Source organism: Manihot esculenta, chromosome 5, assembly GCF_001659605.2.
Source record: "Manihot esculenta cultivar AM560-2 chromosome 5, M.esculenta_v8, whole genome shotgun sequence".
In the NCBI taxonomy this organism is placed as follows: domain Eukaryota; kingdom Viridiplantae; phylum Streptophyta; class Magnoliopsida; order Malpighiales; family Euphorbiaceae; genus Manihot; species Manihot esculenta.
This window is the reverse complement of record NC_035165.2, coordinates 30,104,895-30,120,509: the sequence shown is the minus strand read 5'-3', so window position 1 is coordinate 30,120,509 and position 15,615 is coordinate 30,104,895. Positions and strand designations below refer to the sequence as shown.

The 15,615-nt window shown below is 25.5% G+C and overlaps 1 protein-coding gene across 2 annotated transcripts; it reads right to left on the bottom strand.

The window, feature by feature from the left end:
- Nucleotides 1-4,743: 4,743 nt before the first annotated feature.
- Nucleotides 4,744-8,061, bottom strand: LOC110614584 (protein PHLOEM PROTEIN 2-LIKE A10). 2 transcript variants are annotated; one of them, XR_002487807.2, is made up of 3 exons: nt 6,631-8,061; nt 5,990-6,183; nt 4,744-5,817 (listed from the first exon to the last, which is right to left on the bottom strand). XR_002487807.2 is itself a non-coding variant. In XM_021756150.2 (1 exon), the coding sequence occupies exon 1, from the start codon at nt 7,783-7,785 to the stop codon at nt 6,529-6,531; it is 1,257 nt and encodes a 418-aa protein (XP_021611842.1). In that variant the 5' UTR covers nt 7,786-8,058; the 3' UTR covers nt 6,296-6,528. The 2 variants fall into 2 exon arrangements, 1 of the variants encoding a protein (XP_021611842.1); XM_021756150.2 differs by lacking the exons at nt 4,744-5,817; nt 5,990-6,183 and having other exon boundaries at nt 6,296-8,058.
- Nucleotides 8,062-15,615: the final 7,554 nt, after the last annotated feature.

Genomic DNA, 15,615 nt, shown 5'->3' with positions numbered 1-15,615 from the left:
TTTATATTAAAAATATATTTATTTTATATTTATTATATATAATATTAGATAAATATTTATTATAAATAAAATTTTCAGTATATAAAATATAACATGTAAATAATATATAGTAAAGTATGTTATTGAAAGTTTATACTCATCATTATAAATTATTATGTATGTATGTTTAATTTATAAAAAATTATATTTTAAATTAATAATATAAAATAAAATATTGTATATTTTAATATATAAATTCATCTCTTTATAATTTTTATAAAATCTTAAATATGTTAATCATGTCTCTCTTAAATTATTTGAGATATTTAATATTTTTATTTTGCTCACCTATATAATAAGTAAATTTGTGATGTATATTAATTTATTGATTAATCCGATAAAAAACTGTATTTTATATAATAATATTAAATAAAATAAAATATTATATATTTTATACTATAATTTTTTATATTTTAAATTTTTATTAAACTACAATATATATATAAATGAAAATGAAAAGTAACTAATGAAATTAATAAAAAAAGAGTATTGTTGAAATAAAAATATAATGTATAATAAGAAGTAAATAATGTATTTTAAAAATTATTTTATTAATTAAATAGAAGTTTAAGGATTATATTGTAATTTTTTGATAAATTTTTATATTCAATTTTGTTCTCTCGATTATAATTGAAACAAAAATGAATAAAGTTTAGTTTTATTACCTAAAATTTAAAATTTGGATACAAATATGAATTACATAAATGTTTTAATTTTTTTATCAAATAAATTTTTTAAAGAATACATGTGAATTAAAAATATTTTAATTAAAATTTATTAAAATAAATGGTTAAAATTGAATAGAATTTATTTAGATCTTTAATAAAAGTACATGGATTTAATTACATTTATATTCATTTAATTTTACTGATTAATTAGCAGTAAATATAAAATTTATTACTAAATGACTTTCTAAATCAAAAAATCTAAACGTTTATTATTTTTTATATTTATATTTTAACTTTAAAATCTTCAAAATAATTAATTTTTTCACGTCTAACTCAATTTTAACTATTTATTTTAATTAATTTTAACCAAAACACTTTTAGTCAAAATCGATTATAATTATTCCTTAAAAGATTATTAAATAAAAAATTAAAAAATTTACATTAATTCATATTTATATTTAAATTTTTAAATTTTAAATAAAAAAATTAAATTTTTTTATTATATATTAATTATAATTAAAATAACTAAATTGAATTTAAAAAGTTATCAAAAAATTACAATATAATCTCTAAAATTTTATTTCATTAATAAAATAATTCTTAAAATATACTATTTATTTCTCATTATACATTATATTTTTATTTCAACAATGTCTTTTTTATTAATTTTATTATTTACTTCTTATTTTTATTTTTATATAGTTTAATAAAAATTTAAAATATAAAAAATATAAAAATTATAAAAAAATAACTATATATACTAAAATATATAATATTTTATTTTATATTATTAATATAAAATATAATTTTTTATAAATTAAAATACATATATAATTTATAACGGTGAGCATAAATTTTCAATAAAATAGTATAACATATAATATTTATATGTAGTGAAAATTTTATTTATAATAAATATTTATTTATAAATATAAAATAAATATACTTTTAATATAAAATTTAAATTAAAAAATTATATATTTATTAATATAAAATTTTAAAAACCATATTATAATTTATCACTAACTTTTTAAATTTAATTTAATTTATTCGGTTATAATTAAGACAAATTAAAAGTTTTTAATTTTATTGTCTAAAATTTAAAATTTTAGATATAAATATAAATTAACATAATCATCTTAATTTTTTATTTAATAAATATTTTAAAAAAGTAAATAAAAAAAAATTTAATAAATTAAATTGGACTTTTTTCGTCTTTTTATTTAACAATGAACATAAATATCATATAAAAAAGAAAAAACAATGAACATGAATATATATTTTAATTTATTAACAGTTTAGTAATAGACATAAATATTCACTGTTAATTTAGCAACAAATTCCACATTCAAAGAAAAATTAATTGATGAAAATTTTTTGTCTAATAAAAGATAAAATCAAACTATTTTAAGAAAAATATTTTTTTTTAAAAAAAAAATCATTTTTCATACATTAAGATGTTATTAAAATCTCTATATAAATTTATTAATATATTTTATTTTTAAAATTAAAATTAAAAAAAAAATAAATTATTTTTTTAAAAAATTTATCACATAAAATATTTTGAATTATAAGTTATTTTTGGAAAACAAGTGGAGCATAAATCTTTGAGATCCTTGATTTTCCAATTCTACCTACCTTTATGCTTTATTGCATCTCTTCTTGGAGAAATTATTTAATACAATTATATAATGATTATATGTTAACCACAAATAGTACTTGCCTATAATAAAATTATTCTAAATATATACAGCAGTTTCGTTGTAATTTTTTTTTCTCATCACTTGTGTAGCTATTTCAAAGTAATTTTTTTTATTACATAGCATGATGCAGTGCTATTAAAACAGATTGAAACAGACAGCTCAGAATTGTCTGTATATTTTTCGGATTTGAATAAAAAATTTGAAATCCATTTTAAAAGTAGATTTTTTTATCCAATTCATTTTGAAAATAAGTTTACACGGATCGAATTGGATGGGTATGTGAATTGCTATAATTTTATTTATCAATTTTATTTTTTTATGAATGAAAATCAATATGTGAATAGTAATAAAATAGTAAATAGATAAAATACATCAATTTTTAAATAAAATTTAAATGTCTTTGATTTGGAATAACACGATATTAATTGATATTTTTTATTTTGTATAATTTTTAATATTAAATAATTTTAATAAATTTTATTTAAATTTTAATTTAATTATTTTTTTTTCATTTGAAGGTTTTAAATTGTGATATTTTTCTCTTTTCTTGAGATTTTAAATGATGGATTTTGTTAAAATTATATTTTTTAAAATTTTTTATATTAATTTTTACTAATATGTAATGCGTAATTAACAATTATGGCGTTTGGTTAGTTGGATTGACAAAAGAAAAAAAAATATAGCGTTAAAACCTATTTATTGATTACAGTATATTTTTTCATTTTTTTATTATAATTGATATAATATAAAATTTTTATGACTTTAGTCAATAGGCTGAATTTAATTAGCATTTTTTAGTCTCAATCTATTTTTTTTTAAATAAAGAAACATATTTACCATCCGCGCATTGCAGACTGAAATAAACCTAAATATCAGAAACTCATTTTTTGATGAATTTTTTTAATTCGGTCTGATTTGAAATTGAATTGATCGGAATGAATCTAAATATTAGAAACTCATTTTTTATCAATTTTTTTAATTCGATCTGATTTGAAATTGAATTCACATGGATTAAACTGAAGAATCCGTTGAACATGATGATTAAATATTAACTAATTCATCATAATCAATAAATATAATGAAATTATTGTATATATAACAATTTTATAATAAAACTTTCCTATTTTTTGGGTTGTGAAATATGTTAAGGTAATTATTTTTAATTTCCCTCTTTTGTAAAATTAGGCACTTTTCATTACAACTCATAAATTAGATTAGATGTACATAATTGAATTCCAGTTAAATTTCATTTCTTTTATTTTATCATCTATATGATGTGATGGGTTTTGTAAAATTTGATTACGCATGTTCTTCCTTTTCTTCTTCATTCATGTGTCTTGCAATACATTTGTATTTTTCTTTGTAGGCATATGGCAATACTGTAGACAAATGGGTTCTGTCGATACTGTTGGATTATTGTAAGCATTTCATTGACATGCTCATGTGCGTGTTCAACTTTCACTCATGTTATATTATAAAATGAAGTCTATATATCTTAGTGTTACAGATCTGAAATTGGTATACCATCTATGTACATTATCCTTAAACAAGTTAACTTAAATTAAATGGATTAAGATTAATTAATTCAATTAAATTTATATAATTAAGATTAAATTGAATTAAATTATATATTCTTATATTAACTAAATTGATCCACTTTAATTAAAATTGAATATGAAAATTTTATTATGAGAAAGTTTGATCAATTAACATATTAAATATATTAAATTTTTATTATATATTGAATTAAAAATATAAATGGAAATATGATATCAGAATTCAAACCTCATTAATATTATTAATATCGAACCCTTCCTAAATACAATTAAAATTTATCATAAATTATCTGACCCATTCTAAACTTGATTATTGTTATTTAAATGATAAATAATAAGTAAAATCCATTTCAAAAAAAAAAAGTGAAATAATTTGATTTTACATATTTTAACTAATAATTTATATAAAAATATATTTTTGTTGATAATTTTCATTTTAAAAAATTAGTATTTCTAAAAATATATATATAAATTTTAATTTTTTAAATGAAAACATAAAAAATTATTATTATTATTATAAAATATATATTAAATTAATTATTTATATAAACATACTTACTTTAAATATAAAACTTGAATTCATTACTGATATTAATTTTTAAATTTGAATCCGTCCTAAATCTAATTATATATTCTTAAAAAAAAATACTAAATTCGATGCCACCTTTACATTGAAAATATTAAATTCATAACATATTATAATTAATATAAAATATTTTATCTATTAATTAAAATAAAATTAATTTATTACAATCAAGTAAACGAATATGCCACAATTTCTATTTGCATCTCGATCAACAAATTTGCTACGATTAATTGATTCTTCCATTGAGAAACAAGGAAAAGACAGTTTAGAAAAATACTACAAAATCAGAAGGTTTCTAAAGAATGGAAAAGGTGCATAAGAGATTAATATTCGAAAACTTTTTGGGTGAGGCCTCATATGAACACTATATTTCTAGTCATTGATTATGCATGGAATACATGTATTTAGTAAAAGAAAAATATTTTTACTTATCATTGATTATGCATGGAATACATGATCAATAGTTAAAAAACTAATTCTTATACGGATCAACTTATCACTCAATCATTCCTCTTAAAGGCATTAATGTCATTCCTTTATTTTTTATCTTTTAGAACCCGTTTGTTAAAACTAGATCTTAAGCTAAAGCAAGTTCTAGGACTGTATTCCCTTTCTTGTTGCTGCTACTCTCACATTGGGCCCTTCAAGCACCCGTTCAAAATCTTAGTTGCTACTATTCACATGTCTGTTCAAATCTCTCTCTGTGAAATATTGTAATCATTGATAATCTCTTAAATCAATACATCAAATATCTTCCCATAATGACTTTTAGTTTACTGCTTATTTGAGATGCATATATTCACTGATTAAAAAAAAAAGTCTTCTTCCAATAAGATTGACAGCAAACCAACCATGCCATGATTTATATATGTTCACAAGCTCTTGTTCACCATATAGCTAGACATGTTGGACATGTAGCACAATTCAGACCATAATTTGTTGTTTAACGTCATTTAAAATAATGTTCTTCGGAAAAAGCACTTTTGTGATTCCCAATCTCAATGCTGAACAGACTCTAAAAGATGTGTAATTCAGTATTAACTAAAGATAATTTTGGCAATATGAGGCATTCTTTACTAACCTGGAGCAACACGCGCACAAATTTATGCTTCATATTCAACAAAAGCAGACGTGTGCCTTAGAGACATTATAGCAGGCCACTTTTACATGTGACGGATAACTCCAGCTTTCCAGGAAGATACATGCAGGTCAAACTTTGCTTCAAATGCTCTTAAAAATGAATTTGCAGTTCTCACATTTGCAACCTGCAATGCATGTTTTGCTACAACATTAGACCTGGCTAATCAGGAAAAAAACAAAATGAAATTCCTGAAACCTCTCTGGAAATTTTCTCTGCGTATAATGGTGCATTTCACGTCATAAACTATGAGAAACAAACCAAAAGGAAAACCAGTTGCTTGCTTGAGCATTTATCACCTTTTGCCAATTCACATGTGTAGAACAATCAGCAACACTTTCAAATCTCAAAATTTGTTCAGCTTTAATCCTTAACACATGTTTGAAGAACTGCCTTGTCTCAAATTGTGAAATACTCTGGTTCTGTGTGTTGACATGTTTAAACGGCAGATCACTATAATGACCTGTCCACCAAGTTCCTTAGCATGGTTAACCTACATAAAATTAACTTCTAATCAAACCAACGTCATAGTTCAGAAATAGAACTAAAACGAAGCACATAAAAATTTCAATATTAAAAAATAAAAATAATACCGAGCATAATCATTGTGGAACAGTAAATTTAATAATTCTATTTCTGATCAAAGGGCACATTTTGTACAAAGATTGCTAATAAAAATAAGAGAGTTCTTTTTTTTTTTTTTTTCCTGAAGCTAAAGCCAACCATCAAAAGGAGAATATGAGCTAAGATTACATTCAAAGTTTGAACTGGGGACATATATACAAAACATCTCTCTGTCGAAAACCAGAGGGGCTACGTTAGCCACAGATCCATCAATTTAAGCAGGTAAGAGAACCCTATTGCCGCCCGTAATATGGAAATACAAAGCAAGACATATAGTAAGAGTAACATATGACTTTGCCCCAAAGTATCTGATTACCTTTAGACCCCTATCTATAACCTCTTCATCAATTACATTAATACTTCTCTTCAAACAATCTGATATCTTCCACAACAAGAACTCCAGAATAGACTTTACTGTTCTAAAAGTCACTCTCCTACTCACATCAAGCACAAACTTCCAATTGCTTGGCACAGCCAAAGTAGATGAGACTTTCCCAACCCATCCACCATTCTTAGGTGAATATCCGTCTTTCAAACATACCTCTTGCTTGATATAATCATATCTGGTTGCTCTTGGTCCTTCGCTGCTGTGATCAACAATTGAACATTCGGAACCAGAATTGGTACCTGAATTCAGACTCGCATTTGAATTTGTCAAGACATGGTGAGATGTTTTAACAAGCGTCTCTATAGCACCATTACAGAGAGAAACCAGAATGTCTCTCACATTGTTTTGATGCTTGGGATTTGTCAAGCCAGCGAACAATTCATCATATGTGTTAATGTCCATTGTCTTGTCAAGGTAAACAGCAACTGCTGTGCTCACAAACTTCTGTATGCACTCAGCTATAAGTTCCTTGCACCGATCATCACAAACCACGCTTACCCATCCAGGTATATCCGATATGCTCGAGCCACAATTATCCACACCAGCTCCAACATTAGAATAAAACCCCAAAACCAAATTCCTGGCAAAACTACCAACAACAAGAGAAGCAAACCCAGTCCCAGCATCAGAAAACAACCTATCCATCGCCTTATCAGCGAAACTGGAATTCGTTGAGCCTGAAGCTAATCGATCATCATTTGCCGACTCAGATTTATAGCCCCTCACAATCCCAACTGTCAAAGCCTGAGACATCCTAGTCAACGACTGGCAGAACTCATCCGATTTAGCAATTTTAGAAATTTGTTTGAAACTACTAGGAATTTCGTCCGAATCGGACCGCAGAAACTCCTTCAAGTCCATGAAAACAATGTCAATTATCTCAGCAGAATTGGACACCATTTGAGCAATATAAATTAGGGCTTCCATAAGTTTCATCAATCTCCTCCTTTTCTTCATAACGGAGGGCATATTATACACCTTGTAAAGTCCATAACCAGAGACACCAGAAACGGCCAATAAAATCAGCCATTTCCTCCTTCTCCGAGAGAAATTAAACCCCTTCGTAGCCAATTGAAAATCCATCCCAGAAACAGAGAGTGAAAGGCTAGCAAACGAGGATTATTTAGAGACTGGAGGAATCTAGGGCTTCGTTTATTCTCCTTTGGGTGGTCGACGGCATGAAGCATTGGCGAATATAGAGCCGCAGGAGGCGAGTCAAATTTTGGCAGGTGGCGGTTAACTGGCGTAATAAAGGATCAATTACTGAAACTACGATCGGTAGCTGAGATCGGGAAGAAGCTATTAATAACAGTTGGTGACAAATGGATCCAGCAATTAAATGCCACATGATGTTTGGATGGAAGGATTAGTGTGTGGTTTTAATCAATAAATTCAGTTTATATTTTAAAGAGTGAGATACGAAAACGACTGCTCTAATTGGTATAGTTTTTCTATTTTTAAAACTCAAAAAGGATATTATATCAAAGTCAAGTTATAAAATCACCCGCCTATCACAGTGTCAACAGTCACATCAATTTATCTCACAACTTAAATTAAGATACGGTTAAACTCATGTAAAAAAATTTTATAATTTAAAATAAAAAAAATTATTTTTTAGTTCCTGAGGTTTAACATAATTAACATTTCTGTCCCTCTATTTTGGCGATCCAACACTTAAATCCCTCACTTTCTCTTCCGTCCAAATTCGTAGTCCTTCCGTCCATTTAAACCATTTGGTCAAAGAGTCAAAAGTGAGAGGTGATAATTTTTTCCAGAAATATCCTTCTTTTAATGTGAAATTTCTATTTTTTTTTTCTCTTTCATGTTTTCTCCAGTTGCAGAAGAAGAAGAAGTTGCAGTAAGGGTAGGAAGAAAAAGAAGAAAGAAGAAGAAAGAAGAAGAAGAAAATGAAGAAGTTGCAAAAAAAATAGGAAGAAGAAGAAGAAGAAGTTGCAGAAAGGAGGGTAGGAAGAAGAAGAAGAAAAAGAAGAAAGAAGAAGAAGAAAAAGTTGCAGAAAGGAGGGTAGGAAGAAGAAAAAAGAAGAAGAAGTTGCAGAAAAAGGCAGGAAGAAGAGGAGAAAAAGAATAAGAGACATTTGGATTTGGGTTTAGTGATGGTTAATTTTGTTAATTCACGTGTCCCAAACGGTTATTTTGGATGGAAGGACTACGAATTTGGACAGAAAATAAAGTGAGGGACTTAAGTGTTGGGTCGCCAAAATAGAGAGACAGAAGTGTTAATTACGTTAAATCTCAGGAACTAAAAAATAGTTTTTCCTTTAAAATAATTTTTTTTTAATTAGACCAATCGTTATTATAGAATCTGAAAGTATTTAATATATAGTTTAATATTCTTTTAATTCGCTTAAAACATCTTTACGAGCTAAGTTCTCCGCCGCTGGTTGGAGAACATAAATTTTTTTCCTTCAAATCAGCCATTCTACTATAAATTGTCAAAAATTATACATAATCATAGTTACAAAAGAAATATTACCCTCCTGCTTATAAATTTCAAACATCAACATTACACCTTTTCTTTTTCATAAACAATCGAATCCAATCATATTAATTAAAAACAACATTAAATTCAAAAATAATATGTACTTGTTGTCAATATATTAACACTTTTAAATCCAAATGAATTTTCTAAAGAAATAATTCTACTATTTAATATTTTATTATTTCTTTTATTTCATATACTCCACAAAATAGTATAAATTTTTTTTCATAATAAAAATATCTATTGATTCAGAAAATGAGTAAAGTACTCTAACATAAATAAAAAACTATGCATAAAGGAGAAATGAACACCTAAAATATGCCAACAATTCCTTACAAAAGAGCGCACACATGGAGAACAATCTCATCTTCCTTCTAAACTTTAAATTACAATCTCATCGAGACTAATCAACAATCATTCTTATTGCTTTTATAGAACCACCTAGCATGGTCAAAGGTAAAAATAAATCTCAATGAAAACTTTCAAGTATAGGCTTGTTTACTAATAAGACTGCTTATCTTTTTCGACAGGTTTGAATCATTACCAAAAAGAAAAAGAGTGGAACCTTGCCTGGAAGGGGCTAAGACCTCAAAAGAATATGTGTCTTCCTTTGGCTAACTATGCAAAATAAACTGCTAACAAATGAAGAAAGATCTAGGAGACATTTAACCATTACCACTACTTGCAAAGTTTGTTCGAGTGACTTAGAATCTATGCTGCATGTTTTATGAGACTGTATTATGACTAAAGCAATTTGGAATCTCCTGGTACAGGTGAAATGGCGAAGATCTTTCTACTCAACTGGAAACAATCTCAGAGACAGACTCTTAAAAAAATTACTAAAAAAAAATGCAAGACAAAAAAGCATCTCATGAAACGTGTTGTTTGATGTGACAGTCTGATTGTTATGGACAAAGAGGAATATAACTATTTTTCAAAATGAAAAGGAAGGAGCTACGTCAGTGGTGCATCAAACTCTTTTACAAGTAGGAGAAATCCATATGGTATGGAGAAAAATTCCCATAGATGATAACATATATGAAAGGGAAATAATAGAAGTTAAATGGATAAAATTTAATGAAGGAGTAGTAAAGCTTAAAGTATATGGCACAAGAGGAGAGGGCAATTTCATATAACACATAGTGACGGTCTATTGAGGGATTATAGAGGGGTTAGCTGAAAAGCTTCTTAGTCTTGATAAAGAGTGGATCAATTGTAGGTGTGAAACTGAAAATCGTCCGGAAGGAGTTAAAACTAGCTGTAGACAATGGTATAAATATATTAGAAATGGAGAGTGATTACAGAGAAATTGTATAAATTATTAACAGACATAAAATTTATCGAACAGTTTTCTCGAATGTACGAGCAATATCTAATAATTATTGAAATCTAATTGGAGCGTCCAAGTTAAGTGCGTATATAAAGACGCATGTTAATTTACATGACAGTAATATTACATATTCTATATAAGCGTAAATGATCCACTAGTAAAAATTAAATACTGGTTGAAATAAAATATTATAGAATGGAGTGTCCCTAAATTTGGATTAGTTCATAAGCTTTTTTTTTATAAAAAAATATAAATTTTAAATTATTAATTTTATTAAATTTTAAAAATTATATTATAAATTACCTATAGTAAACTCCAGCACTTGGGACTTGGGAGTCTTGCAGGTCGCAATGGTCATTGACAAATAACCCATCTAAAAGGACCGGCTTCCCATGAGCGTTCACACGCTTCAATAATTTCTTTCATGCATTGGCCCAGGGACTCGCACTGCGTATGGCTGCCCCCCAAACCTTATGGACTTGGTCAGCACATGCATGGTCCTTGCTGTCTCTTTACCATGGACTTCCACGTGATGCTGCCGTGGCTAGCTGCATATTCGGAGCCACTGACAGCTAGCACAATATCCAGCAACAGCATTAATTGGATTTATGGGTCCAGTGTCCGCCACTTTCCAGGAACTGACTACACCGATCTTGCAACAAAGAGGAAAAAAGTTTTGGACGAGTGGCTGGGTACAGTACGAGTGGCTGGGTACTGCTGCTGGGTTTTATTCTAGATGTTCATGTGAATGGAGGATGCGAGTCCTGATCTGGAAATAGCATTAGCATTCAGATTTGAACAACCATAAATTAAAGGGTCCACTCTATTTACCTGCCAAAACAATTTTTTACGGGACGATTTTTAATTTTAATAGAATTAAATTTTAAAAATTAAAATATTGAGCTTAAAAATAAAAAATAAATTCATTAATTATATTATATTTATATTTTAAAAATAAAAAAATAATATTTTCAAAATTAAAATAAATAATTTACATGATCCATTCTTTCAATTTTTTAAATATAAATATTTTAATTTAATCAAAATACTAAATACTATTTTAAAAACTCTTATAAGCTAGTTTTCACACTTTTTTATTTTATAAATTAAAACATTTGATTTTAATTGAATCGACTCTAAAATACCTATTTAATGAAATATAATTATCAATTGATATGCTGAAACATTCTTGATATCTTTTTTTCGAATTTAAATTAATTTTTTATATTAATTTTAACATCCTTTAATTATAAAAATTCTGAAAAAAAAAACTAAAAAAATGTCTAAAACCACAATTTTAGATAGATTGTAGTATAACATAAGGTTATTGAGCTTTTCATTAAAATTTAATAAAAATTTTGATTGCATTATATTATATCACAGCTTATTATAATATTACATTAATAACTTTTTTATTTTTGGTCTAACATATTATTGGTGGATGGTCTGCTTTGAATATCTTTCTTTTAGAATTTTCTCTAAAAAATATTTTTCAATAAGTGAATAGATATAAATTCACTTTGTATTATATGATTGAAGAGGTAGGAATTAAAATTTATACAAAAAATTGTATTAACCTGTTTGAAATTAAAAAATTTCAACATTTTTAATATTAACTAGGGAAACAATTTGATTAAAAAAAGACCATGTTATAAAAGAATTCTTGTTGTTCTTGATAATTTGAATTGAAACACGTGGATATATTGATGAGAGGTTTGGATTGGGAAATTTCTTACACACACATGCGCTAGTGCACCAATCAATAGGCCCTAATTAAATAGGGCCTACTAGCAGGTAAGAATTTACTCTTTTTTTTTATTTGATTTGATTTATATTTAATTTTTTCCAGCAACACTTTCCACAAAATACTCAATTTTTTTATCTTACACTCTTACAACAACACTCCTTTTTATAGGCAAAATAAAAGCCTTTACAACTCAGCAAACTCATCCAACACAACATAAACAAAAAAAATTTATTTTAGCTAAAAATAAGAAAACTCATTCCCCTTTAGCTTATCCAATCACATCTGAAAATTTTCTTTTACAAAATTCTCAGCAAACTCCAACATTCCTTTTTTTTTATAAGATTTTTCTTCTTCAAATTAAATCTTCAAATTTTTAAACTTCTTAAATCCAAACAAAGATTTATAAAATAAATGGTCAAGAACCTTTCAACGATAATTTTATAAATTTAAACGGTTTATAGATATACATAAATCTTTTGTATAATTTATTTTTACAGTTTATAAACATATTTGTCTCTTCAAATAAAAAAATATACCGTAAAATTTAATATTAGTAGTTCCGTATTAGATTTTTTGAACCAATACTTTAGTAGATTGAATAGAAAGTTTGATTCTTTAAAAACATTGATTGGAAAGAATCAAGAGTTTGATAAAAAAAATCATAAAATTGCTTGTTAGAAAGATTGAGACTATTAAAGAAAACTTCTCTATTGATTATTTTTTATAAAAATCGTGAGACATGCTCTAAAAATTTTCAATGACTGTAAAATTTTATTCTCTAAAACTCTGAATTTTTTTTATAAAATAAAATTGAATTTATGAAAGAAAAGTATTTAATTATATCTACGTAGCTTTTATTCATACATTGTGAGGGAGATGTTAATAATTTCTTACAATATCTTATCAAGTCTTATTTAGTTCAATCTCTATATTGTAATGCTTCTAGAATGGCTATCGAAGCAGGTTTTTAGCAATTTTATTCCAAATTTAAAGGTTTTTTTGGAGAAATATTGACTTTTAAGATTAAATTTCCTGTCTCAAGAGAATTCATATAAGAGAATACGACTTTTACTAAAAATTTCGCTCTTCCAATGATCCATTTTACATAATTGGAGGTGGCTGCTTTTCCTATGTACACCATACAATAGGATATTTGGTACTATGGTATATTTCCAATTTCTTGAATGATTATAACTTTGGATACAATCATAGAAAAAATAAATTTTTTCACAATTTTTAACATTTTTAGAATGGTTCGAAAGAATTTTATCACCACAATGGAATAACCCAGTAAATTTATTGATGTGGTGATAATTTGTATAAATTAACCATATCCTTTAATTTTATTAATTTTCTTTTGCTTATTAGATATTTTATATTTAATGGTATAATGTTTTTATTTGTTGTGTTTTTTTATTTTTTTTATTTTTCTTAGGGTAAAGTTAGTTAAAAGGAGACTTAGAAAATCTCATAGCACTCTTGAGTAAGAAACAGAAAAGAGCACAGGTTACCCATGTAATTTATGTCTGCTACGTGTTTTGACACCTCACCCACCCCATATTTCAGTGATATAATATGAAAAAAAAAACAAAAAGTATGGCACCGCGGTGGTTATTCGGTCGGTTTAGTTTAAAATTGAATCAAATTAAATAAATCAAAAATCAAAATTTTAATATTTATGAAAATCGAATCAAATCGATTTTAGTTAAAAATTGAATCGAACCGAACCGATCTGATTTAGTTCGATTCGATTTGATCAGTTTTATTTTTTACACTTTATTTTTAATATTTTAAATTTTAATTAAAATATTTTAATCTTAATATAATTTAATTTCTCTATATTATTGAAAATAACATATTATTATCACTAATCGGTTCGGTTCGATTTTTTTGATTTTTTTCTGATCAAAATCAAATCTAACCGAAATAACTGAAATTTTTAAAATTAAAAACTGAATCAAACCGAATTGAATAAAAAATCTAACTGAATTTTAAAATTATTTCGATTCGATTGATTTTTTCGATTTAAACTGAATACTGCTCACCCCTGTGGGACATCCCTATACGATCCAAAGTTGCCTCATTTTTCAAGTTTTATTCCATATTTTCAACTTTTCACAGAAGAACATGAAGTAGTTCTGTATTTTTCTCATTTCCAGCATGTCACCTTGTATATCCAAAGTTGCCTCATTTTTCAAGTTTTACTCCATATTTTCAATTTTTCACAAAAGAACATAAAGTAGTTCTGTATTTTTCTTGTTTCCAGCATGTCACGTTGTATTTTTCAAGAAAAATATGAAATTTTAAATTTAGCTCTAGAGCAACGTATTAAAAGTTTCAATAGAATATAAATATATCATATTTAATAGCTTTGGACATTTTTTTTCTTACTTTTTCAAAATTCTACACATCGAGAATTTTTATTTTCTTCCCTTATTTTTTTAATTTATTTTTTAAAATTATTTTAGAATAATTTTTTAATAAAATTTGCTTTTAAATAATTTTTTATGAGCAGCTTGATATAAATTAGATTGTTAATTCTATTTAATATATTTGAATGATTTTTTTTACTTGAATTATTATTTAATTTTTAATATTAATATTTTTTTAGCTATATTTTAAAACCCGATTCGGTCTATAAACCAATGAATACAAAACACTAAGGGTTTAAGGTTTAATTGAGGTGGAACGTAATTTAATCAATATATCATTAAATAAATATTATAATATTAGTAATGAATATTTTACAATAATTTACTTTATATGTTTAGAAATAATTATTAAAATAAGTTTATTTAAATTCTGACATTGAATATATTTTAAAAAATAAAATTTCAAATAACAATATCCAATTTTATGTAATAGAAAAAACTTAAAATTAAAATTTTATAATAACTAATAAGATAAATATTTAATATATTGAAATTATAATAAAATAAATACAAACACTGATGTAGTTTCCACTTTAAACAAATAATAATAATTTAACTAATAGAATAAATTATTAATAATTTAATACTATTAACTTTTTAATTTTTTTTTAAAAAGCCTTTTTTATAAATAATGAGTTACATGTTAATAATTTTATTAATTTTGTACAAATCACATATATTATATTATATTATGAAAAATAGAGTAGTAAGTGAAGCAAAGGCATTATCTCTACATTGCCACTCTAAGAAGCAGCAAGTGGAACAAAGCGTTCAATAAATTTTTGAGGGCAGGTTCCAGTTGAGAAGTTGAAGGACAAAAATGCATCCTAAACTGTGCAATGGCTTTCCTCCATGATGTTGCTTGCTCTTTCTATCAAATCTTTTAATCATCAAAAGACTTTGA

Bases quoted from the DNA above. Each gene is read 5' to 3' on its own strand.
- LOC110614584 (XM_021756150.2), bottom strand. From the start codon at position 7,785: ATGGATTTTCAATTGGCTACGAAGGGGTTTAATTTCTCTCGGAGAAGG.